We start from the raw sequence: 27,957 nt of genomic DNA, 5'->3' as shown, positions 1-27,957 counted from the left end.
GAGCTGAGGATGCCCGGTTGCAATGGGAGAGGCTATCACATTGCATCAGGTCTAAAATAGACCCCAGGGAAGCTGAAGTGTGAGGGAGCAGAAATGATGGACAAACAGAGGAAGCCGGTTGGTGTGGAGGAGAAAGGAGTAGAGATGCCCCAGAGAGGTAGAGAGACCAAGTAACCTTGAGAAAGACAAGGCAGTAAGCCACCCTAGAGCCACCCTTTCCAATTTCAGCACCTGTTTTCCTGTGATGAACTACAGGTATTTGGGGGGAAGGAATAAAGGGACAGAGTGAACAAAAAGATAGGGAAAGAAAGGAGGAGGGAAAAAAGGAAGCAAGGAAGCAAAAAGATGATTCAGTGAGGATTTCTAGTCCTAAGGAGACCTGGGTCAGCAGACTGTTCTTCTTGATCAGTTACATGATTTTACGCGGGATTTAACTTCTCTGTGTCTCTGTTTCTTCATCTATAAAACTTCACTGTTTGGGTGAAGATCAGATAAACATTGCCTGCAAAAGAGGCAGTTATAAAAAGCTATACAAATGCAGAGAGCTAACAGGATTATTACGGCTTTGGCATGAGTCCTTTTACCCAGGTTCTTACTGTCTGGGAAGCTGTATTAGAAATGTCTTGTTTTCCCTGGGATTTGGGCCAGGTTATGCTGGTTTCTCCTTACGGAGTTCTACCCCAAAGTTGTGGGAAGGGACTTTGTCTCTTTTTAAATTTACTCTAAGGGCCAAATTTAGCTCTTGGGATTTACATAAAATCAATGATGCTTTCCACCTATTTGTATGATTGTTGAAAAGTTGTCAGAGAAGAATGTAAAGTCATATTCAAATATGGAGAGCAATACCACTTGAAAAAAATTGAATGCTGTTTTAGGGTGTGAGGAATAGGCTGAGGAGAGGTGAGTAAAGGCCATGTGAAACCCCACACAAGAGATCTTCTGCAGACTTTGACATTTGCTACGGGAGAAAGCGCTTTGGATTTTGAGCCAGAGAGATCTGGGTGGGAAATGGGGCATCCACCCTTGGGCATGTAACACTGGGCAACTCATTTCAGTTCCCAAGGCCTCATTTTATCCTTTTATAAAATGGGAAGTCTAATGTCTAATTTAGAGGATTATTGAGAGGATTAAATAATGTATGTAAAGCCTGGTGTGTAAAGCCTGTTACATAGTTCAATTTAAGTAATTTTTAGTCATTTATATCTCTCCCTCCTTTACCTTATCATAAACCAGAAGGCTTGAGGGCATTTTCCTAGAGTGGAATCTGGAAGGGAATATTTGTGTTTCTAACCCTGTCGCATGAAGCCGAACAGTGTTAAGACATCCAGTTATTCCGTTAGATCAAGAAACAGATATAAATTTCAAGGAGGATAAACTCACAAGAACTGACTCTATGAAAAATAAAAAAGGAAGGGAAAGTTTCACCAGTGAAATAGTACAACGTGACTGGAGTCTTGATTCTGAACCTACATGGGGTGTAGTAGGAGCGAGTGCTGTGATCTATTAGTAATGTCTGCCGTAAGTTTGGGTGAGAGCATGGAATGAGAATGCCAATGATTGACATTTCTAGTTCAAACTTTACACTTCCAGCTGGGCAGTGGTGGAAACCCTAATTCAGGCCTGCCTCAGTTCGGAGTAGAGCCCATCTGGTTCAATCTGGCTTCGCCCACTGTGAGTTCTCGGACCCAGGCAAGTTATTTCTCATGTCTGAGGCTCGTCTGGCTTTTGTGAATTGCTTTCTGTGGTTTCTCTTCTTGTTGAGAGTTGGCATGGCAGTAGTTCATACAAAACCATGGAGAATTTAAAGCCAGCCATCCAAAGAGGGTAGAAAAACATTAAAAATACCTTCCATTGATTATTTACCGTGTGTCAGGCATGAAGCTGAGCTTTTACATGCCACGTTTTTAGCCCTGCCAGAGGTCTGCAAGAAATGGCTGTCTTCAGTGTCCATAGGAGGCTCGTAAGGTTAAATATTTCATCCTAAACTATACCTGTTCGTAGCGGTGGAGCTAAGATTTCAATCCACCCAGGCCTTATAGCTCCGAAGTTAATATTCTTCTCTAAGCCACAAAGAATGGCTATGGCCGGGGGTTTCCATGTGTTTTCAAGAATGGGCTCAGAGGTCCCCGTGTGTGCCAGCCCTGTGAGCATTGTTGATAAAACTGATGGCAGGATGAGATGGTCTACACCAGACAATTGTGAATTGCCTATAGCTCAAATGTGAGTAATGGCCATTTGGTGATGTTGTACAGACCCATTTGACCCATTCTCCTTTAGGTCGTGATTCTTCATAATTCTCCAATTTGATGGTACGAGTGGAAATGAATAAGCAACTCATAGTTGTATGATATGCTCCCTTGGCCACTATGATTGCCGCATATGCTAATATAGCCACTAGAGAGTGTCCAGGAGTGCCAGGGGCTCTGTTTTTTTAATGTCTCCAATATCTGAAACAGTGACTGTCATATAATAGGTACTTGAATATTTTTTGGCTGAATGAATGAAAGAATGAATACTAGTTTCCACTATTTTATGTTTTAGTATTTATTATGTGTCACACATTGAGCCAAAAGCTTTACATATACTGTTAGCTCATTTGATTTTTATAACAACCACTGTATTAGGCAAATACTCTTCTTATCTCTACTTTACAGATGAGGAAATGGAGGCTTAGAGAGATTGTGTAACTTAACTACAGCTAAGAAGTGGCAGGTCTGGGACTTGAATCCAGCCTGTGTAAGCCCGGAGTTTGAGTTCCTAATCACCACCAAGCAAAGTATGGATTCATTAAAGAGATGAATCTTCTGGCAAAATTCTAGGTGTTTAAGCAATAAGCAACATAAACAACAGTACAGACAGACAGATGTCTGGTCTGTAGTTATGAAGTCGAGCTCATTAAGGAGGCCTCTTTCTTTCCTCTCTTTTCATTGTTAGTTGTTGTAAAATCTCCAAATGTCCAGAGTATGGGAGGAAACTGGTTCACTCTTGGGAAGTGCCTACAGGCTGCACACTGAGCCCCCAGAGGTAGGAGAAGTGAGATTCGTATTTAACAGCAAGAGCTGGACTTTCATCTCAAATCATTAAATGGTTCTTTAGTGTCCCCTTCTTAACCATCTACCCCATACTTAAAGGCAATACTTGAGAATGTTGGATTTATGGAGGGTAGGATGAAATTTTGTTCCAGTGAGGTGCTGTAGTCCCATTGAGAGCTCATATTTTTCATTTAATCATCACATCAACCCTATAAAGTAGGTGCCCTTTTTCCCTTCATTCTCCTGATGAGGAAACTGGAGCATAGAGAGTTAACTACCCCAAGGACATGGAGATAAAAGGGATCCACCTAGACTTGAATTTGGCCTCTTCAGCCAGCCATTTTAAACACAACTCTCCTGCCTCTTGCCAGGACTCAGAGGCCAGCATACTGCTGGGTTACAGAAAGCACGGAGACAAACATATCCTAGAACCTGATGGTCCCTCTCCCCTTCCCTTTCACTGAAAGACCAGTGACAAGGGTGAATGTCTGCAGAGAGTGAATATGTTTTCCTCAGGGACAGATCAACATCTCTAAGGAAGCTGCTGCTTCTGGTCAGCTGTGGTGAACCCCTATGACAGTGTTTGTCCAGTTTCCATGGACCCTGACTGTCCATCACTTGGTTAAAATAAAAGGATTGAAAACCGGTGGGATGAGAATATTGTCAGAGCTCTTGAATGAGGATGATGTCTAGTGTTCTTGTATAACCTTGCATCATTGCAAGATGTGCTCTTTAGGGGCAGAAACCTTTGTGTGCTGGCACCAATGCTGTGCAGTGTTGGTTAGAATGAAGGGGAGAGCAAGAGAGAGAGAGAGAGAGAGATAAGGGAACCCTGGAAACATGTAGAAGACAAATCCCCATTGAGTTTGAGGGAGTGCAACTGTGTGGTTTTGATTTTTGTTGTTGTTTTTAAACATTTGCTGTGTGCTAGCAGCCCAGGGTTATCAGCTCTGGTGAAGTCCATCTGGATGGCAATCATTTCAAGTGTTCTCCTGTGACTTCTCTTCGGCCAGTAAAATCACCATTGCTTGATTTGGGTCTGGCTCTCTTCTTGTGGGCTGTACCTGGCTTCTTGCAGAGGGGCTTGGAATTGATGATTCATCTAGGAAACTCACTTGGTGCCACATTATAAACTAATTACTGAGCTGGAAAACGTTTTCCTGGTGGCCATTCTTGCAACCCTCAAATATGTGTCGAGGAGGATTCTTAAGGCATATCAGAAAAGCTGTACCTTCTTTCAAAAGCCATTCTCCCAAAGGGGAGATATTTCTTTATCTCCCTCCTCCCCCAATTCAGTCTTGTCTCCTCTACTAAAACCTCCACACTTACCAAGATGGAAACTTTTCCTAAAGCAAGGTAGGCAGTAGCAGAGCACACTGGTCAGAAGTCGGTTGGACAGAATTAGGTACATATCTTTGCTGTGCGGCTTATTAGCTGTGTGGTGTCTGGCAAGTTCTTTTACCTCTCTGTGCCATCGTTTTCCTCATTGGTAAAGTGGGATGACAGTATCTGTTCACAGGGTAGTTGTAAAAATGAAATGAGATCATGCATGTGTAAAATTTCCAATAATGGTTTGCTATATTGATTAATATATTTTAATCCTAATATGTACACATATATATGTGTGTGTGTATTATATATATATACATGCCCATACACACATACATAAAAATATCTGTGTGTTTTTCCTAAGTATTATATGATATAGGCATATACACTATGGGATGAAAGTAATAACACAACAGTATACATTTATGTGTAATAGTAGTATTAATGAGAGTAAAAATAATAGCAACAGTAGAGCAACACAGTTCCCAGGAGGCCAACAGGTCTAGAAAGCCAAGCTGTTTCTAGTTTCCAGGCCTTAGAAACTTGAACAAATGGAGGTCTCCAGCGGGTCTTATGGCTGAGCTCTTCTGCCTCCTGGGGGTGGTGGGTGGTAGCACCTGCTGAACCCACCTGCTGTCACTCCACTCAGGTGTGTCAGCAAGGACTGTGGACAGGCCCCCTGAAGCCAGAGCTGGCTGTGACAGGAGACTTGGCAAACTTCCTGTCCCCTTTGGAAAAGACAACCATAGGCCTGCCACTTCTCTGTGAGGCCACCTGGACCAAATGGAACTTTAATACGCCAGGCAAGTTGATGACACCCTTTGAGTTTTGGGGTGACAACCACTCAGTTTATTTTACTTTATCGCCAGCCCAGGGCTGGGAGGCTGGGAAGACTGGCTCCTTCTGAAGCAGGCCTTGTCCCAGCTTTCTCCAGCTCCTCCTCACCAAGAGCCGAAGCATTTCAGTATGAGTGTCTGTGTAGACGCCTGGCGATGGCTACCCTTGCAGCATCACTCTGAAGCCCTGGAATGACATGCAGCCCTCAAAAGTCAGCAGCCTGCTACAGACATGAAAGTTCCGGCTTTCCCCAGCTTGCTGAAGATTTCCTTTCTGTTTTTGTTCCCTCACTTTGGTCTTAATTACCATGAGTTGAGTCCATGTTATACGTTGTCCAGGTGCTGGGTAGTGAGAGCTGGTGTTAGAGAGATGAAGTAAGGAGAGAACCAGCACACACACTTTGGGGGCCTATTGCGTGCAGGGCATTATAATAGGTGCAAGATACACTTAATTTGCATCATTCCCCTCTGCCCCGCACGAACATGCTGAGGCTCAGGGGGTGAGGAAAAGGGCCTTGGCTCATGCAGGTGCTGGGTGGAGCACTGGGATTCCCCCCAGGCCCCTGTGGACCCAGAGCTCTATGTTCTTCAGCCTAAGAGTGAAGGGAGGAATGGTTTGCTAGAATGCTTAGATCGGCCTTTATCAGGCCATGTGCCTCGGCATATGGTGTCTCTTTAGAGTTGCAGGGGTTGTGAGCTGGCAACCCGTGGGAGAAGTGCAGCCTGCAGGTGTGTTTGATCTGGCAAGCACAGTGTTAAAACAAGTGAACAAGAATGACTCATGCTTTGGACAGAGTGTGGTTTCCATATACCTCATCACTTCCCACTATGCTCTTTTCACTTCACTCCTTTCTGCTGCTTGCCCAGCCCTGCGGGCATCTGCTTTTGCTACATCTTGATGTTTCCTGATACAGATGGCCTGACCAACTAGGCTGGAATGCACTGTATACTGTAATTGCCTGGAGGATGTCATAATGCATCTTTTTTATTTTTTTATTTTTGGGGGGGTACACCAAGTTCAATTATCTGTTTTTATACACATATCTCCAATGCATCTTAACATATTAAAATTCTGAAAAGATCTGCCAAAAACCCCTCCAAAACCCCCCAAAAAACAAAAAACAAACAAGCAAAAAAAACAAAAAACAAAAACACCTTAGTGATTTAACTTTGCTTAAGCCAAACTTTCCCCTAATTATTTGTTTGCAAATCCTTTTCCCCCCACAGAATACCTAACACTATCCTATGGGACAGTGGTGTCCCAATAGAGCCTAGTTTTAGAAACATTCGCTTTGGAATCTTGTTATCGCTTGTCATCTTGATTTGAAAGAATGAAGAATAAATCTCTAGACACAAAATCCAATAACTATAAAGAAACGGTCTGACATATCTGACAACATACAAATTAAAATCTTTCTGTGCAATGAAAGATATGGTAAACAAAGCTAAAAGACAGGCAACAAACTACAGGATGAGCAAGAAAAATTCTTGCAAAATGCATTACTACAAAGGGGTTAATGTTAATGATATATAAGGAATTCCACACCAAAAAGAAAAGAAATCACCCAGAAGAAAAATGGGGAAAGACTATAAACAAGCTATATAGTAAATACAGTTTTTCAATAAATATAGAAAAGCCCACCTGCACTAGACCCCAAAAGTAGCAGATCACAGTTGCATATTATATATCAGATTGACAAAATTAAGCAGATTTGTATACCAGTGTTAGCAAGGGAAAAGATTAGAAGGAAATTGATTACTGCTTCTTTGGTAAGGTAATATGACAAAATCTCCTAAAATGTGTATGTAAATACATTTGTATATACATTTGTATATGTGTACATACATTTGATGCACTACTTTCTCTTCAAGCAGCCATCCATCCCACAGGGATTCTCACAGATACACAAATGTATATGTTTAACATTTTCTTACCACTTATTTTATAATAAAGAAAAACTGAAGATAGTGTGGAGTCCATCAGTAAGGAGGACCGGGTGTACCCATGTGAGCATTGTTATGCAGTGGTTAGAAATGAAGAGTGCACTCTATGAAATGATGTGCAAAAATACCAGTGGTGCATGGTTAACTGCAAAAAGCAAGTTACAGAACTGTGTAATCACGCACATACGTGCACAATCACACAAACACACAGGTGTTCATGCACAGACAGCAGTCATCCCTTCCGAGGAGTAGGGATTGGGGCTGAGATGGAGATGTGGGACTTCAGGGACAATTTTCACCCTAATACTTGTGTGAATTTTTTTTTATATCATACATATAATACTGACTTGTAAAAATCATAAATAACAAGAAAAAAAGCATGAAGGCGTGGAGAGAGACAGTTGCTATTTGAGTGAGGTGGCATGTAGTTGAGGGTTACAAGGAGAGGCTCTGTCAGCAGCTTGCCTGAGTTTGAATCCTGGCTCTCCCACTTGCTAACTTTGTGACCTAGTTATTGAATCTTCTGTATGTATGTATATATGTATGTATGTATGTATGTATGTATGCATTTATTTATTTGGCTGCATTGGGTCTTTGTTGCTGCACACGGGCTTTCTCTAGTTGTGGAGCGCAGGGGCTACTCTTCGTTGCAGTGCACAGGCTTCTCATTGTAGTGGCTTCTCTTGTTGCAGAGCATGGGCTCTAGGCACATGGGCTTCAGTAGTTGTGTCACATGGGCTCAGTAGTTGTGGCTTGTGGGCTCTGGAGCTCAGGCTCAGTTGTTGTGGCGCACAGGCTTAGTTGCTCCACAACATGTGGGATCTTCCTGAACCAGGGCTTGAACCCGTGTACCCTGCATTGGCAGGCAGATTCTTAACCACTGTGCCACCAGGGAAGCCCCTAGTTATTGAATCTTGATGCCCTAGTGGTTCCCGATCTATGAAAATAGCGTCCCTCATAGGTTGAAATAAGGTTTAACAAAATAATCTCACAGCATGGTATCTGCTCCACTGAACATTCTCTGAGAATAGCCATAATTGTTATTTATGTTAACTAAGAAGCTCAACTCTATGTGGCTGGGATAAGATTTTCTCTTAAAAAAGAATTTTCACTATTTTAATTTTGGTCTGATTGTGAAAGGATGATACTTTTTGACTGTAGAACACTTAGAACATACAGAAAAATAAAAAGAAAACAAAGAAAATATAAAATGGATACATCTACCAGATTTTTAAACATTATTTTCCAGCTATGTGACTTACAACTCCTCCTGTGGAAGCTGCAGTTTCCTCTGCTGTTTAGCAAATGGTGCTGTTTTACGAGGGCCTGGGTGTGTTTCCCCTCTGGATGCATCAGTTACCTTGCACAGAGGAAAGAAACAATCCACCGCAATACCTAGTTTTCCTAACCCAGCTAGTGGACCAAAACGTGCTGACAAGTGTTCACAAATTGGCCAGGGAGAGAAAATAGAAATAACTCAGTCCATGCCATCCTTGCCACCAACAAAACAATTCCGCACACCCTCTTCCAGTAATGATAGAAGTTACCCTTTATTGAGCACCCAAAATATGCCTAACTCTCTGCTGGATGCCACATTTAAATTATTTTTAATCTTTGCAATCCTGCAAAATAGGCATTATTTCCTCTATTTTATAGATAAGGAAATTGAGACATCAGAGAACCTAAGCGTTATGTCCAAAGACACATGGCTGCTAAGGAGTGGAACCAGGAATTGACTATAAGTCTGTATAACCTCAAAGTCTGTGATTGTTCTACTATACATTACTGCACCCTTGATGACAGAAGAAACTTTTGTAAGAAATACACCCAATGTTTCAATCTACATGCAGAGTCTGAATCACTGTAGCAATGCCCAGGATGCAGGATCTTTTCCCCTTGATCTGTGTTATGTTGTAAAGTATTCTCACCGCCAGGCAGAGTTGTTGGCAGAGTTGTTGGCCATGGGCATTGCTCATGTTCATTTCACTTTCTACCTAGGTGGCTGCTTTGAAATACATCCCATCTGTCCTCCATGATGTGGAAACTGTCTTTGACGCAAAGTTACTCAGGTGAGCTTATGGTGTATTTTCCTGGGTTCTATTGTCAAGCCAGGGATTCAGAGGGAGAGGAGGGCTCTTGTGGGGAATTCCAGATGGGCACTCAGTGCAGGGACAGGAAAGACACATGGTTGGAGCTTCCTACAGGGATATTGGTGTGGGATTTTTACAGTTTCATTTGGTTGTGTCAGATTTGATGAAAACCAAATAAGCATCCTTTGACGATATCAGTGATACAGAATATGAACATGTAGGTTAAAAAACTGATGTTTGGTATAAATATCTCCACTTCACCTGGGCTTGAAGGTTATTTTGGGGTTCCAGACTTTGCCCTGTAAGCCCTGTAGTTAGATGTGGAGGACAACCTATGGACACTTAATGAGATAATGAGATGGGGTCCCCTTCGCTTTCTTCTTCTACACCCCATTCCTCTCAGGGGAGAAACACATTATCTTACTGTGCTTATGCTCTTACAATAGGGGCATCTGAACCAGATATGCCCTTTTCTTCTTTGTCCTAAATTCACTTAGTTCCAAGATAACCTATAGAAGATTTAAAAAACTTTTTATCTCGGATTACTTTTAGATTTGGAAAAAGAGTTTCAGGGATAGTATCTAGAGAGTTCCCACATACTTTTCACTCAGCTCCCCTTAATGTTCACATTTTAGATAACTACAGTATATTAAAACTAGGCAATTAGCATGAGCACAATTCTATTCAGTGCATTCCAGACTTTATTCAGCTCTCATCAGTTTATCCACTGTCCATACGAAGGTTTCTGCTGGCTTCTCATTCTTCTGGTCTCAAGCTAAATGTTACCGTCTTGGAGAAGCTACCTCTGAATATTGTAAATAAATTAAATTCCTCCCTCAACCCCTGCACCATGACTCTTCGATACAACTCCCTATTCATTTCCTTCATTGCATATATGGCCTTATACTGATTTGCTTGCTTTTGTGTTGTATGTTGACCTCCATTAGAATGTAAGTTCCAGGCCAGTTGTGACCAAGTCTGTTCCTGTTGTATCCCCGCTGCCCTGCACGTTGCCTCTCACATACTAAGTAGATGCCTAATAAGGATTTGAAAGAATGAATAAACACAATGAGCTTATTTTGGAAAGCTGACAGGAGCTATAATTTTGTTTCAGTGGTATTTTTATTTTTACTGTGTTTGGAAAGAGCGATCTCCTTTTTTATATCCCAAACTGGTTCTAATCTACAACTTTTCAGAGTTTTTAAAAAATTAAGGACCCTTTTTTTGATCTTAAGACTTACCATAAAGCATTACTAAGCATAAAACATTAGTAAATAAAATAGTATGGTAATGAAATTAGAATCTGGTTTCGAACCCTTGTTTCTTTGACCGCCTCCTCCCCAGCTGTGTAACTTTGGGAAAGTTGGTCAATCTTTTTAAACCTTAGTTTTCCCACTTGTAAAATTGAGATAAGATCTACTCATAGAATTGTGAGGTTGAAGTGGCACAGTGGATGTCAAGTGCAAAACATGTGCCTGATACACAGGGTAAGTGGTTGGGTTTCTTGATATTATTTTCAGATTTCCATATCTCTTTGAATGCTGTTAGTATTCAACACCACCACTAACTAGGCATATTTACTGAAGGCTTATCATGCACGGGGGTTGGGGGTGAAGGGAGCAAGATGTACATTGTTTCTGCCCCCGCGGAGCTGGCAGGCTGGGGATGGACTGTAAGTGCCAGGAGAGGGCAGATATTGGTTTAATGAGCTCTCCGTGCTCCTGTTTTTCCTGTCCTTAGCCAACTCCTCTTTGAGTTCTACACCTGCATCCCTCCCGAGAAACTCCAGAAGCAGAAAGTCCAGTCCATGAATGAGATTGTCCAGAGCAACCTCTTTAAAAAGCAAGGTGAGTGCAAAGCATCCTGGCTGGTTGGGGATGTCAGAAACCCTACACGCTCATCACATGCTGCCCAGCTACCAAATGTTTCTTCTCTAACAACTCCCTGGGTCTGAATGAAGGAGAAAAATAGAAAGTAGCTGACAACTTAGATATCAGAATCTAAACTAATTTAAGGAAAGCATAGGCTGTACTGTTTGTTTGTCCCGAGAAAGTTTAGTGAGAGGCTAAATTTGGAGTCATTTTGCTGTGAGGTTTTTACTCTACATGAGAAGTAGGTAAAGTTCCAATCCCTGCACAGAGGCACCACCGGCTCCAGTCTCCTGTTGTGTTTGCTTCCAGGAACACTCACTATATAAGCAAGCACACACATATTTACTATATATTCTCCCCTGGTCTTTTATTATTGTTGTTCCTCTTATGGTAGCATGTCATACAACTGCTCTGGACGTTGCTTTTCTTCACCTAGTGGTATTTCCTGGAGAGCAGGGAATGACAGTGGGCTTGGGCAGCAGTTGTGGTCAGAGCTTCTGCTCACCCAAACTGATCTCTGGTAACCAGCAGTCCCCAACCAGCATCCCACAGTCAAGAGCCTTGGGGTTCCCTGTTTTTGAGACCAGTGAGCTGGATGGCCACACATCCTCCAACTATGAGCAGGTAGGACTTAGATGTCAGTATTCACCATTTCCTACATCACTCCTCTCTGTGAGGTTGAAAAAAAATGACTTTTGAGCGTCAGCTCTGTTTTCTCTACCCTCAGACCAACGCTTTCCAGTTTTAAATTCCTCTCTGTCCCTACTGGCGTCAGTGATAGAATGAGAGGCAAACTGTGCAAGAAGCAAAAAGTCTTAGAAAGCAGAGGATCAGTGATGACCCAGCCAGGATTTATTCAGAGTGAAACTGGAATATTTATATATTAAAGATTCAGAAACCACTTCACTGTAAAGATTCTCCCCACTAATGCCTGGTTAACATGGTGCATCCAAAATTGCTGTCCGAATCCCATCCCTTGGAATTAAGGGTAGAAGAAGGGCATGGGAAGAAAAGTGTTCCTGTCATTTTACATTCATGCCTGTAGTTTCCTGACCATTTAGACAGTTGTGTGTGCACAGATTAAAGATAACTCCTCTCCCACTGTTTATTTGCTGAGTGAGCCCTCTTACAAAAATAACTCAGAAGAGGAAAAGAATCTGAAAAAGAATATATATGTGTGTGTAATATATAACTGAATCACTTTGCTGTACACCTGAAACTAACACAACATTGTAAATCAACTATACTTCAATAAAAATAATATAAATTAAAAAAAATAACCCCAAGGGAAACTTCAGCTTAGACTTCTCCTTACATCCTCATGTTCCAAATGAATACAATCTGAATTCCTATGCACACAGTGTCTATGGCTCTTGGGTGAGTGTCTCCTTTATACCCTGAAATAAGGTGAGCTTGATTCCTTGGCCAGGTCTGAGCTATAATGAAATCCTTCCCGTTGTTCTCCCTGGGAAGTATTCTGTGCCTCAGGGACACCGTTTGCTTTGAGCCTGCACTTATTTAACTGCCAGATGTGCGAATTGCCTGGAGTATTGTCAGTGACATTAGCTTGTACTCACAGCCTTGAACACTTGTATTGACATCAAGCAGAGGAGCCAGGAGGCTTTAAGCACTTTCCGAAATGTTGGCAGACTACCCTATTGGCCTCTCTTCAAAGGATCCTATGGAGAAGGGGGAGAAGGTTTACTGGTTAAAGACACTGGTTCTAGGGGTGGATTCCTGGTTCAGCCCTTTATCAGCTGGGTGACCATGGGCAGTTTACTTAACTTCTTTGATCCTCAGTAAGCTCATCTGTAAAATGGGAAAAATGATAGCAGTGTCTGTCTTAGAAGACTGTTGTGTGGGCTGATGAGACCAAAAGTGCATTTAAAGCACCTATCAAAGCAATATAATATCCCAGACTAAGTGATCACGGTTACTACTGCTGTTGTGGTTATTTCTGCTGCTCCTTTTATTTTCCTGGCGTCTATCCTAACCTTCAGATTCCCTGCAATAAGCGCATACCTTCATAGTTGACAGTTGCTTGTCCCCCTAAGCCAAACTTCCTTGTTTCCCTGGAAGCTGTGTGTTTTTCCCCAGAGTCTGAGAAACACAAGACCTAATGAATGGAAAGACCTTGGTCTGTATGTGCTTCCCATCCTGGCTTTGAATGGTTTTTCCAATTTTTATTTCATTTCCCAAGAGTGTTTTTGCACAGGGCCTGTGTGATGTGAGCCCAGAAGTATAGGTCAGGGTGAGATGTGTGTGGTTTCTCACCTCATTGTTTACCTTGCTGCAGGCCTCAGTATACACAGTTTGGGGCACTTGACAGACATCCTCTATGACGGTTTTCTCCTACACCCCGCCCCCCCACACACTTTTTAATTCTTCCTTCTTTCACGGACGCAGCCTCCATTTGCCTCAACTTTACCTGAGCTGTGATCCTGAGTAAGTTACGTCATCCTTATAAGTCTCCATTTCCTCGGCCGTAAAGTGGGAATAACCGCAGACCGCGTCTCATGGGTTGTTGTGCGTGATGTGGCATGACGTGACTTGGGGCATGAGGGAGTCGGGGGCCACCAGCAGCCGAGGCCCTGCTGGGGTGGCTCACCCTGTGTGAATGGCTTCAGGGTTCAGCGGGAGGGGAAATCTCTGGAGGTGAATTTCCTGTTTCCTCCAGACTTGCCTGGTGGTGATGACGGAAGAAAGGGTGGATAGATATGCCTCGAGAAAGCTCTGAGGGGAGGCTGCGAGAAAACCAAGGCTCCTGCGCCTTTGGAACAGATTTGTCCCTGTGAGAACCTAATCTCTAAGTAATGCGTCTTTTTAGTCTAATGCTAATTAGATGTACCATCTGGTTCAGTGTAAACTGCTTTAGGATCCACATTGCTTGCTTTTCTCAACTTTCAACATAAACAGGGGGCGGGGGGCTGGGGGAAGACAGAGACAGAGAGACAGAGACAGAGATCTGGCAGAGATTTGGAAACTCTTCCAATGTTTATTTTCAACTAGTGGGATTTTCTTTGGAAACTTTATTGAGAAGCTGTTCTCTGAACACAAAGCATCCAGTTTTCCTTTTATCTAGACGTAGTTTCCTTCTTTCCCCCTCTCCTTATCTGTTGCCCACAGTATCTGGAACTGCTGGGACCTCAGTTCACAGTGGACTGGGCCTCTGTGGTGGGAGGAGGCACAGACATCAGTATCCAGTGCCCTAGGGAGCTTATCTTTTCTAATCATCACATCATTGCAGCATTGGGCTGGAAGAGAGAAGTCCTATCACTCTAACAGCTGTTACTTTGCTTGATGAACTTATGCAACATCTCTGAGCCTCCAGGGTTACACATCTGAAAAATGTGAGTAGGAATGTTGCCATTAGAATGTGGACTTTTGATTTAGGAAATCCTGCTTCTGTAGCTGTATTCCTTTGCCTAAGTAACCTCTTTGAGCCTTTGTTTCTTTAGCTATGAAAATGGATAATGCATGTGAAACAACTAGCAGAGTGCCTTACACAGTTCCTGCTTATTTAAAGACATCTGTTGTATCCACTGTATAACAGTAATAACCACAAGCATAATAATGACATCAATAGCATCTTAAAGGGACAGACATATTTATTAAATGCCAGCTACATGTTATTTGCTCTATAGGATGTAAACATATATTAAATTATCACAACAACCCAATTGGATAGGTATAATTATTCCCATCTTGTAGATGGGAAAACCAAGGCCTAGAAAGTCAATTAACTTTCATCCCAGTGAGACCAAGTGTTACATTACAATGTATTAGTGTATTGGGCTGTGTCATTCTGGGGTAACAAATAACTCCCCAAACAGCAATGGTTTAACAATGTAAAGGTTTATTTCTGTCTTGTGCAAAGTCTGATGAAGGTCAGGAAGGTTGTACACCTTGTGAAGCTATGCCAGCTGGTACCTATGGCCTCTCTGTGGCAGTCAAGAGAGGGTGAGAGGAAGTACAACCACTCTCAACTACGTCAGCCTGAAAGTGACTCCCAGAGGTTCCACCCACAGTCCCTCGCCCAGAAGCCATCACGTGTTCCCAACCTAGTTGCAGGGGAATCTGGGAGTGAAGAGAAATGTGCAGAATATCTGATGACCATCTCTGCTACTCACAGGTAGCAGTGGTAGAACTGGATTTGGAACACAAGTCATTTGAACAACAAAACTCATCTTCTTGCCACTATACTATGCTTTATTCTTATAATGAATAAAAAGAAGATATGTTTATTTTCTTGTTGAAAATGTTTCCTTCTCCATATTAGGAAAAGTGCCTCATTGTTCCTCCTGAGAGATTTTTTTTTCCTTTCTCACTCCCTGCCCCTGTACCAAATGCTGGGCAACTCTCTAACAGCTGTGTACAGGGACATTTGCCTGGGCAGGACATGGCACTCTTGATGCCAGTGGTTGCTATGTCATTGCAGGTTTTCAAAGCACAGCTTTCCTGCAGTGAGAAGTGGTATAAGCAGGCTGCCTGGGACTTGAGATGTCCACATCGGGCTGGGTACTAAGACTGTTGTGAAGGAGAAGGCAGTAAAGGAATAAGTCCTCTTCCTCCCAGGACATGCTCTAGACTCTTGGCTGGCTCCTTATCTCTCCTGGAACCATGCATGTCCTTCCACAATTCTTTTCTTTGTGAATACTGCCTGGAATACCTTCTAATGCTCCCTCCCCCTCATTCCCTACTCCCACCCCTAGACACACTAACTAGTAACTCCTGCTTATCCCTTTAAGACCCTAACCAGAGCTCAAGTCTGCAGTGAGTCCTCCCTCATGTCTCAGGCATCTCAGCCCAGCCTCATTTCGTATTTACTCTGTCCCTGCTGCAGGCCAGGCCCTGGGGATATAGTGGGGATACAACCGCTGCCAGTTTGCAAATTTCTGCACCACACTCAATGTGCAAAGATGATGAAGCTTCTTGATTTTGTTTTTTTCTAAATCTAATCTAATCTTTTTACCTCTCCACCTCACTTTGTACTGTGGCAACTTAAATTTTTCAATTAATGACATCTTGTGGCTTCAGATTTAACCAGTCTTTTTGATTCAAAATATTTCCCCCTCCCTCTCCAAAATAGTGTCTGGAACCAGGTCCCAGGGATCCAATTAGGAAAGGGAAGAGAGACTCTGCTTTTGCCTTTTCCTATAACCTATCTAAAATATCTCTCTTTAGGACTTTAGCTCAAGAGGGGATGTTGCGACACACGTCTTGTGGCTTCAGGGGCTGCTAGCCTTTTAATTCTATCATGTCTTCTTTTCTGAGGAAGCCTTCCTCATCTCTCTTCTCTGGGGCTATAAAAATGGAATGGCTGCCAGGGTTCTTGACTAATGGGGGAAGGTGGGACAGTAGAGAGTAGTACATTGAAAATATTATCCTGGATTCTCAAAAGGGATAAAATAAGACATAAAAACCTCTGAGAGAGAAATTTTTCAAACCCTAGGTACATCTGGAGAGTTTGCTAAAATTGTAGAATCCTGGACCCTACCCCAAAGATTCTGACACTGCAGATCTGGGGAGGAGCCAGGGATGTGCATGGCATCAGCCCTCCAAGGGGATTCTGATGCTGGTGGCCCCCTGACTGACCTTCTCTAGTTGCAGGCAGAGCTCCTAGAGCCAGAGTGGGGGAAGGAGAGCAGTGTGGCAGAGAGGAGCAGTTCCCACAGTGCATAGCAGAGACTTCACCCTGGTACTTGGCATTTTATTCTCTCGTTGTCTGTTTATGTGACTATCTTTGCTGATGGAGAGAACTCCTTACAGATAAGGGATATGTATTATTTCTTTATGTGCCCAGTATGCCTAGGGTTTCATTGATATCAGCTCTCAGAAACTAGTCTGTGGACCTGGGCAATAAAATATGCCATTATTCAGTGGCCAGTGTCCCTCAAGAAAAGGAAAAGGGAAGATGGGACCTCAACTGTACGGAACTGGGATCTTATAGTCCTCAATTCATAATGTAGCTCATCATTGGTCCACATGAGGGCTTGCTTTTATTTATTTACATATTTAGTTATTTTTTAATAATAAATTAAACATCCTTGCACTCACTACCCAAAACAAAAACTAGAAACTGAACAATCAACTGCATGTAACCATGAGTCTCTTTCCCCACCTAATGTTAACTCATTCTTGAATCTTTCATTAATTATCCCACTGCTTTAATGCAGTGTTATTGCATCTACACATATTGCTAGTGTTTTGGTTATTTTAGCTTTATAAAAAAGAGCATTGAACTGTGAATAACTTGAGGGGACTTACTTTCTTCACTTAATATTATACTAAGATTCGTTCATATTACAAACTGTTGGAGTTTTGACTAGTGTAGAAAATCCATGCTTTCAATTTTAGGCACTTGGGTTGTTTCAGCTTTTTTGTTTTGTTTGGTTTTTTTTAACCGTAAGCATTGATGCTTAAGAACATTCTTGTACACGTCTCTTTTTGTAAATGTTCAAGAGTCTCTTTGAGGCATATCACTACTTGTAGCTTTGCTTGGTCATAGGGGATCTGAATATTTAACTTTAGGAGGTACTGCTAAACTGTTTTCCAAAGGTGGTTGCACTAATTTGCTCTTCCACCAATAATGCACGAGAGATTCTGCAGATCTACATTCCCTTCAACACTTGATATTGTGCCAGTTAAAACATTTGGCAATAAAATGGGTGTAAGATATGTCATCACTGTCTTGATGTGCAGTTTCTTGATCACCAATGACGCTGAAAATCTTTCCTTATGTTTCTTTGCCACTTGTGTTTCATGTCTGTGATATGTCTGTCCATTTTTCTTTTGGGTTGGTTGTATTTCTCTTCTTGACTTGCAGGATATTCTATATATTTTTCATACTCATGTTTTGCTGATTTTATGTATTATAAGAATCTTTTTCCCATTTAAAACTTGTCTTTTCATTTTCATTTAGGATGTATTTTTTCATTTCTTATACTTAATACAAATTTATCCATCATTTTAATGGTCAAATCTTTTTGTGTCATCTTTAAGAAATCTTTCTCAATCTGAAAGTCTGAAAGATTTTCATTTAGACTTTTACTAAGAATTTCATAGTTTTGTTTTTGATACACAGGTCCTTAAATCAATCTATAGAGCTTATGTTTTATGTATGATGTAAGGTAGGAGTCTGATTTTGTCTTTTTTTACCATTTGGCCACATAGTGCTCCTGGTTTCAAGTGTTGGGCAGTCTTTTCTTGCTCCACCTCAGTGTCATTTTGCATTTCCAGGACATTACTTTTCCCTGGGGACTTAAGGGCAGGGTTGATGGAGCCTGGATTCCCTGGTCCACAGTGTGCAGTCTCTCTGTGCTAGAACTACTTGGGGGTGGAAGGGTCAGAAGGGTCAGGAAAAAGGGATAGCCTCTCCTTTCCAAGCAAGGCCCCCAGTTAGGCTCCGGTGTTATCTTAGCATCCTGGGAACTATGTGCCAAGATGTAACACTTCTCCGTCTTTGGACCTTCTCAGTTATGAAAAAACTGAGATGGTTTCTTAGGAGGATCATTTTCCTTATAGCAAGAAATTTCTTGGGCCCATGGGGCAAACTTCTTGTAGTTTCTTTATGTATCTGTTAGAAAGAGCACTGAATGGAGAGCAAGGAGACCTGAGTAATAGCAATGACCATAAGGTCAGCAGTAGCAACTGTAGTGAGGCTTATTGAGTGTTTGTTGGACACCAGGCGCTGCGACCAATGCTAGTGTACATTTTCTCGTTTACTGCACAATTGTGTGATCTTCAGCCAGTCACTCAACCTCTGCAGAACAACTATAAAAATCATGAGATCAAGCAAGATTTTCCGGATCTCTACCAACGTGAAAATCTATGATTTAAAAAATCATTCCCTGAGTGACAATGACAATACTGCTGAATCTTTCTAACACCATTTAGTGCCTAAAAACACCTTCTCCCATACAGTGCCCCCAACACGTCTATGTGTCCTGCCTGAGCTGGTTGTAAGGAATGAAGATATTTTATAGAAGGTTAAACGGATGCAGGGAAACGGTACGATGCCCTCAAGGTCACACAGCAAGGCTGAGAACCATGGAAAAGGTAAAAGGATTTACTTACTGGAGCCAATTTATTTTCTTCAAGAAAGAGGTGTTGGGGACTTCCTAGGTGGCACAGTGGTTAAGAATCTGCCTGCCAATGCAGGGGACACGGGTTTGAGCCCTGCTCCAGGAAGATCCCACATGCCGTGGAGCAACTAAGCCTGTGCCCCACAACTGTTGAGCCCATGTGCTGCAACTACTGAAGTCCATACACCTAGAGGCTGTGCTCCACAACAAGAGAAGCCACTGCAATGAATAGCCCGTGCACCACAACGAAGAGTAGCCCCCGCTCACCACAACTAGAGGTAGCCCATGCACAGCAATGAGGACCCAATGCAGCCAATACATAAATAAGTAAATAAATAAATTTATTTAAAACAGAAAGAAAGAAAGAGCTGTTGAATTCTAAGAATCTAAGATTTTTCTCCTCAGAACATTTGGAGGCATCAAAGATCTTCAAATAGGGGTGGCCCCTCCCACCTACCTCCAGTTTCAAAACGTCCCTTCTACACTTGGAGATCTGAGAAGGGGCTGTTCCTCACATCTTTTCTTTTCCATGTGACTGATCGCAGTATTCAGTCTCAGAAAGAAACCTTCAGATCCAGAATCAGAGAAGACAGGGATTTAATAAGCTGCAGAACAAATCCAAGAGAGATTTATTAAAGTGTCCTCTTTTATTTTTTTGGCTGAAGTAAAAAAAAAAAATGGCATACAATCAAAGAAAAGAATCCCTCTTGAACCTCCTCAAATACTTAAAATAGCACTTTTAATGACATTACAGAATACAATTTAATTGGGGGCGGGGTGTAGGGCAGAGAATCCCAGATCACTTCTTTAATGGCAATCCAAATCAACCCCTGTGCAATTAAAAAAAAATTTACCTCATTAAACTAGAGAAGAGAAAAATCAGGCTGTTCTTATACCTTTTAATCCATGTTCCATGGGTTTTTTTTTTCCAGTTTTGGAATGAGTGTATAAGTAGAAACACACAAAAGGAGGGAGTTTATATAAATCTTTAAAAGGTTATATGTTTACTCCAAATTTTGTTTGTTTTCATTGCGAAGTTACAGTTATAGATGGTTTGAATTAGAATGAGGCAGGTTTTAGAATGTTCGGAAACTTTTATGTTGACCTCTTAAAGTTTGATTTTGATTTTTTCCTCCACATCTTGCTATAATAGGAGAAAGTTTCCTTAAGACCATGATACGGTTGAATTGAAGACCAGCCACAGATTTATTTTAATTCAAGTAATATTTTATTGAAAATCTAAAAATGTAACAACATTGTGCTGTGGGAAATGTGAAAGAAGTACAGTGATAAATAATTTCATGGTGACCGTTTATTTCACCATTATTTCCTACCAGGCACTATGCTAAGCTTTTTCACACATCATCTCATTTCATTATCGTGACATCCTTGTAAAGTGTAGGTATTAATATCCCCATTTTATAGGTGAGGAAACTGAAGGTTAGAGAGGTTGGGAAACTTGCCAAGAGTCATAGACCAAGTCGCATGGCAGGGCCAGGATTCCAGATGAGGTCTGTCTGATTTCAACGTGCACTCTCTAAACTGATGTGCAATTGTGGCATCTGGAACAGAAAGTTTTCTGCCCGCTCCCCCCGCCCCCCACCAGGGAGCTTACAGTTGGGGGAGAAAAGACTTACCCCAAAGATCTTCAGACTTGAGCCCACATAGGCCATGAAGGTAATAGAAATGAAGGTGCAGACCAATAGTTATTACGCAATTTTAGAGAATAACCTAAGCAAATATATTATATATATATATATATACACATACACGTGCACACACACACACACACACACACGCACACACACACACACAATATCATCTTCAGGTGTATTTTTTACAACAGATTTTCCATTTGCCTAGTAAACATGTGAGAACTTTCTTCACTTCACCAAGAAATGTGATTCCTTTCATTTTTTTCCCTAAAATACAGTGCCATTTGGTCAGTCAGTCATTTCTTTCCCCCTTTGACAGAGATAAGTATACAGAGAAATATTTCTCTACTACTAAAGAAACGTGTGGAAATGATCAATCCACACTCAGTTCAGAGTGGGGAACAATAGGGAGTGGTGAGGACTGCAGCAAAATCCATGTCTTTGGGTATATAAGACAGCTGTGAATCAATGCCAATGATCATTACTATGTCAATATGTGGGCTCAGTGTTACCTGATCTCTGTTTTGTTTTGTTTTGTTTTTTTGAGACAGAAATCCCCCGAGTGGTTTTTTACGGGCAACCTGCTGATTTATTATTTAAATGATATTTTCAGGCTGAATAAAATCTGCATGTGGACCCAGCACAGCAGCCTCTAGTGTAAATTTATAATTTACAGGCTTGTGAATAATTTATAGGGTTTTAATAAATGTATTATAAATTTATAGGGATATTTACAAATAATCCCATAAGAATGACTCCTATTGGAATTCAGTGAGAACAGTGCTTTTGGAATGCTGGGGACCAGAAGAGGTAGGACGTCAGCTGCACTTTGAGGAGCAGCGAGTGTGTGGTATAGGCCCACTCCAGAGAACAGTCTTTGGGGAGACCTTGTAGTGTCAGGGCTGGAGCACTGAGTCACTGCAGACCACTGCCTTTCAAGCCTTAAGAGAACTCAGGATTCATTGTTGCCTGATACACTCCCTTGATAATGAGGGCCTCAGAGCATACCATAAGCTCTGTTAGGCATTCTCCTGGGAATGCTGGACCAGTGTTGGAAAAAAAGACTTTATTGTTTATAGAAGTTAGTATTATCAAAATATTGTGTTTTTGTAGAATATTTTCAAGTAAATAAAAGCACCCATGATCTCATGATTTAGAGGTAACCATTGCTATTCCTTTCTTTTGTATCGTATATTATATACAACTGGGATAATGTTTTATCAGGTTTGTAATCTGCTTCTTTCACTGAGAATCATTAGGAACATTCCCCCATGCCAGTTTTTAAAATTTATTTATTTATTATTTGTTATTTATTTACTTGGCTGCTTTGGGTCTTTGTTGCTGCGCACTGGCTTTCTCTAGTTACAGCGAGCAGGGGCTACTCTTCGTTGTGGTGCACAGGCTTCTCATTGCTGTGGCTTCTCTTGTTGTGGAGCATGGGCTCTAGGTGTGCGGGCTTCAGTAGTTGTGGCACGTGGGCTCAGTAGTTATGGCTTGCGGGCTCTAGAGCTCAGACTCAGTAGTTGTGGCGCACAGGCTTAGTGGCTCCGTGGCACGTGGGATCTTCTGGGACCAGGGATCAAACCCGTGTCCCCTGCATTGACAGGTGGATTCTTAACCACTGCGTCACCAGGCAAGTCCCTTTCATGCCATTTTTAAGGACTTCACAGAACTCTGTTGTATAGATAGGCTGTAACTGATTTCACTGTTTTCCTATTTAGGGACATTTGGATTCACTTAATTTTATGCTAGAAAAACTAGAATTTATTGTCTTCACAGACAAATAGCTGTCCTCTGTGCTCATTATTTCTTCCCTGTTGGGCATGAATCTCACCCAGCTTTCCTAGTGCTTGTTGAGGATTTTGACTCTCTGTCCTTCCTCCTCTTTACACGCACACACACACAAACTCACACACAGGATTTTTTTCCTCTTTGTGTGATAGGCTCAGCGCAAAGCAGACCATGTTGTCCTTTCTTAAAGAGCTGGAGCGGCATGTTCCCGTTTGGGAGGGACGTGTTTTCACAGCTCCACTGTCATCCTTGATGGTAAGGGGGTGTGTCTGTGCGTGGACCTTCTCTGCAATACCGGGCACTTAAGTGCAAATACACTGAGAGCCCTCATTAGCCCTGGGCATCCAAAATGGATTTGCTGAGTGTCAGACCCTCCAGGCTGGAGCAGCTGCCCAAGAGGAACCAGACAACAGAGCAAAAAGGGAAGCCAATTATCCAAAGGCAAATGAGGCTCTAATTATGGCTTTAGCTAAAGAGGGTAAAATTATTTGAGGAGAGACATCTCATTTCTGAAATAGGCACAGCCCAGGACAGTTGTTCAGAACAAGGACTTAAATCAAGTCCTGATTTTGCTGCCTTAACCAAGACACTTCACCTCTAGGAGCATCTGATTCCTCATCTGTCAAATGGGAACAATGTAGGATGCTCACCTTATTGGTTTACTGTGAGAGTTACATGGGATGATGCCTGGGAGAGGCCGGGTGGGGCCTGACATTTAGTGAGGACTCATAAATGGAGTATCATTGCCATCAGTAACTCTTGCTAGTATTACTATTATTCGTAATCATCTGATGGTGGGACAGAATGTGGAACTGGAGCTCAGGAGACCTGAATTCTTAGCTCTGCAGTTTTCTATTTATTCAAACCTAGAAGTGAATAAATCTCTGAGTTTTATTTTCCTTGTCTCTTAAAATGAGCAGCTAGGATTAGGGGGTTACATCAGGTCCCTTTCACTCGGAGATTTGTGGACCTACATGTGCTGAAAACTGTATATCATCCTCTTCGTGGAGCCTCATCTCAACCCTATCTTATAGGCGCTATTATTATCACCTTTTTTGTAGGAACTGAAGTTGGGACTTAGACAGGAATCTGGGATTCAACCCCAGGCTCGTAACGTCCATACTATACTCAATTGTCCGTGTGTCCAGGTACTCAGTGTAGTGACCGCTGGCGTGTCTGTGCTCAAACGTATTTGTTGGCTGCACTCCAGGCTTTTGAACAATGGGGATGACAGTGAAGCTTGGGGCTGTGCTCACACTGCACCCATGTCTCTTTTAATCAATCCTCCCAAAATTGTAGGCGCAGAAGTCCGGAAAGAGACTCTCATCAGACTTTGGGGGCAGCTCCTGATACCTCAGCTCTACTCAACATAAATGAGGCTGATACATACTTGCTCTATATGGAAAGTGGGCTATTTTGAAGGATTGTGTATGCATGTGTGCATTAAAGAACGTAGCACCATTGGGTTAATGTCTGAGCTGAAACAGATGTTAAAACCAGCTGCCCAGAGATGCTCAAATGCAGCAATTCAGAGAACCTCAGAAGAGGGTTTACCCTTGCACGTACAGCAAGCTAGCCGACTTCCCCCTGCATCTGCAGGCTGGCTGGTCTCCCCCTCTCCTTCCCCAAGAGCAGTAAAAGCTGCTCTTTTACTCCCTATCCCTCTTCCTCCTTCTCTCCCTCACTCTTTTCCTTTCTTTCTCTCCCTCCGTCCCTCTTTCCCTTTCTCTCTCTCTCTCTCTCCCCCCTCCCTCTTCCTTCCACCCTCTCTCTCTATCCAAGACAATTTGACTTAAACAAAAAATTCTAGGTATAAAGAAATCTCTGGAAAATTGAGCTGGCTCTGATGAGGAATAATGCTGGTAGTGGGGAAGGCTGTATATGTATAGGGGCAGGGGATACATGGGAGCTCTGCGCTTTCTGTTCTATTTTGCTGTGAACTTAAAACTGCTCTAAAAAGTAGAGTCCATTTTAAAATGTTAAAAATGCAGTGAACACGCGCGCGTGCACGCGCCCCCCCCCCCCCCACACACACACAAATTGATCTGCCCTTCCCACCATCTATTTAGCAGAGGATGAGGGAAAAGGCACTGAAAGGTTAAGTGGTTCCTTCAAGGTCAGTTAGTTTCCCACACGCCAATTATATCATTGGAAGTGTGACTCTAACGTGGTTGGGTCCTTTTTCTTTCTGATTCCAGAACACATGTCAGTGCCGTAGGGAAGTGGCGAGGGAATTAATTCATTTTCATTGCCCACGCCTGTGGTTGGAGGACTTTGTCTTTGCTGGCTCTTGAGTATCACTGTCCTGCAACAGAACTCTGTGAACTGGCCGTGGGGGTCATTTCCCATGGCCACCTCTGGAGGAACCACAAAATGATTAGGCGGTGGTTCGGGCGGCCCTGTGTCCAATCCACTGCCCACCAGCTCCCAGCTGTGCAACCCTAACCATCTCCCTGTCTGTATCTTTGTGTCTCTGTGTCTGTTTCCCACCCCATCCCCACATCTTCTCCATGCAGCCCCTTCTTTAAGTCTGCTGCCTTCAACCCCATTCCTGGAGAAATGCCACCTTGCACCGCCCCCCCTCTTTTTAAGCCTGCTTCAGGCATTAACTGATTTTCAGCGAGGCTTCTCCTCTGCCCATCCCCTGGGGTTCCAGGATGTGAGGTAGGGGTGGTGATGGACTATAGGCCCCACAGAGAGAGTGTGGGCTATAGGAGGTCATCCTATGTCATTTTGCCTACCAGAGAGAGCTACAACCAGTTTTCTTTCTAGGTCATCTAAGATGTAGGCACACCGTGCCAAGGTGAGCTTTATTTATTTATTATTTATTTATTTTCCTCTTTCCCCCCCAGCTTGAGCCCATTTTGTCCTAACAGTTGCCACTCTACTCTGCTTGCAACTGCTTCGGTTACCCAGGCGGGACAGAGTCAGCTCTGATTAGGTTTTTAAATTTTAAGCACCGCTACCCTGCCCCCACCCCTCAAATAATAGAAGCATAGTTTTGCTTTGTGTTTTTAAATGTGTGTTGGGTCATTCTAACACACCTGCCTCTAATGAATCTTTGCTGGCTCCCCAAAACAGATGGGAAAGTTGTGAACTCCTCCTCCCATGATGAGGAGGTAGAAGAATTTGGCACCCAGCATAGTACCTCTGGGCCTCTTATGCTGGCAGCTTCTGGCCACCTAGGCGGTTCTTCCCAGTTCACATCTGGCTTATCATAAATCATGCAAATGTGATGAGAATCCGCCTATTCTGGACCTGAGAGGCTCTCCAGCTCCTGATGCTTCTCCGAAATTCTCCTTGTATTTGCACAGCACAACTTTGTTGAGTTCAGGTAAAGAGTGTTCTCTCTGTATTCCAAATAATTGGCACTGAGTAAGTGCTCAATAAGTGTTTAAAGTGTGAAGGAACCTTAACTGAAGGAAGGTGGCATAGTCTATTGGAGGAAACACTGTACTAAGAATTGGAAGATTTAAACTCTAGTCCAGGAAAGCTGCTAACAAGCTGTGTGAACTTGGACAAACCACTTCACTTCTATGGGCTCCATTTCTCATGTGTATCGTTAGATCTTGCATCTCTAAGATCCTGTCCATCTCTGATAGTCGGCGCATCTGTATTGCTAGGACAGCATAGAAAAAGAGGCGGCAACTTCAAGTACGACTAATAGTGTTTGAAAAGCATTTAGTTATCCCGGGGTTTTGAGGGCACTAGTGTCAGCTTGACATGAAAGACACAGAAGACTCTTTGTGTTCAGATGTATCCTGGGTGTATTTTCCACATAGGCCATAGTGAATCCATGCCCTGTCATCGAGAGGTTTGTCCAAACTGGCTCTGTGTTTCCTGGGGGAAGGGACCTGGGACTCCACCAGTCTTCTGAGCCCTTGGAGAGGACCACAGAGCCCTATTTGCTCTGTTGGATTTTTCTCTCCATACAAGTATGTCTAAATTTTTGAATGGGTCTACAAAATCGTTCTTCATCAGGCTTGCCACTCCCCATGTCCCTGATTTGCCAGAACCTAAGTGTGCAGTGAGATGCTTTGTTTGGCTTTGGTTGGTTTATGGAGATTCTGGGCTTCCCTCTGGTTGCAACTGCAGGTTTAAAAATCAGTTACAGTCCAGGTAGCAAGAGGTTCACTACAGTGCTCTGCTGTTTGTATGAAGCCTGTGTTGAGAAAGCAGGTCCCAGTTACCGCTCAAGAAAATATGTGGTGTTTCAGAGGTGTACAGCGAGTTGTAAATCTTGGTAGATGGTGGGACCAGTCTGCAAACAGCAAAATGGTTTGTACTGTGGTAGAACAGGAAAAGGATAAAATAATTCTCTGAGCATGAGATGTGTTGTTCCTTCTTCGTTGTTCATCAGGAAATCTGGGCCATGTACATCAAGAGGCAGACCCTGGGGTTTGTGGAGTGGAGCAGGAGGGACGTCTGTCTTACTCTTATTCCATGCGAGGGAGCACCTCTGGCCTCCAGCCTCCTTCCTTGTAGCCAGGCTTCTTACACCATTTTACCTCCCATGCTTAAGTCTGATCAGCTACTCCTTTCTCCCTCTTTTGCCAACCTAGGGGAGAATGCTGGGGAGCCCTCCACTGTTTCTTTCTCCTGGTTGGTCTTGGGAAATGCGGACATCCTCAGACTGCACTGTTGCAGGGCTGCAATGCTCCACGTGCTTCTTTCCAGGCCTGAGGGTCAGGAATGAGGGGCCCAGAGAGAGGAGGAGTATTGCCTTGGAGCAAATTCAGTTCATTCAACAACCACTCTCGGGGCTCCAGTGCTCAGCTGTATTCCAGTTTTGCTCTGCCCGCTATTGCCTAGGGGAGTTGATCCACTCTGTGGCTCAATGCCATCTCGATGCTTGCAACCGCCAACCTTAATGTTTAATCCATGTCTTTGCTTTCACCTCAATACCCATACCTTTGCCTCTCTGACATCTCAAATTCCATACAGGAGAGATGGGGCCACCTTTTTAACAAAGAGAGGCGATGTTTAGAACAGGTTTTTCAATTCAATAAATGTTTATTGATCCTCTGCTATAAACAAGGCATTGACTAGCCATTTAGAAAATACAAAGTTGGTGAAATATGGTGATGTCCTCAAGGAGCTTGCCTTCATTTGCAAAATGAGGCACTCTTTGTTAAAATGCAAGATAAATATTGTATAGTAGAAGTATAACCAAGTGCCATGGAACTTTGAGGAGAGAGAGCTAGATAATGTTCAAGTCTTCCTTATTGCTTATAGCATCTAAAAATTTATTTTAAAAAAGACATATGAAACATGAGAGAGCTTCAGAATTGTGACTATTCAAGCTTTCTCTATTTACTAAACTAG

At 42.6% G+C, this 27,957-nt stretch overlaps 1 protein-coding gene across 1 annotated transcript in view; it reads left to right on the top strand.

Moving 5' to 3' along the window:
- DOCK2 (dedicator of cytokinesis 2) overlaps positions 1 to 27,957 on the top strand; it is a 414,056-nt gene that overhangs the window by 109,143 nt on the left and 276,956 nt on the right. Inside the window, exons 24-25 of the mRNA XM_057729388.1 lie at positions 9,140 to 9,210; positions 10,972 to 11,078. Of these exons, the coding sequence (XP_057585371.1) occupies positions 9,140 to 9,210; positions 10,972 to 11,078 (178 nt within the window). The remainder of the gene's footprint in view (positions 1 to 9,139; positions 9,211 to 10,971; positions 11,079 to 27,957) is intronic.

The sequence above is a fragment of the Hippopotamus amphibius genome, chromosome 1 (assembly GCF_030028045.1).
Source record: "Hippopotamus amphibius kiboko isolate mHipAmp2 chromosome 1, mHipAmp2.hap2, whole genome shotgun sequence".
NCBI lineage: Eukaryota > Metazoa > Chordata > Mammalia > Artiodactyla > Hippopotamidae > Hippopotamus > Hippopotamus amphibius.
This window is presented reverse-complemented; position numbering and strand designations above follow the sequence as displayed.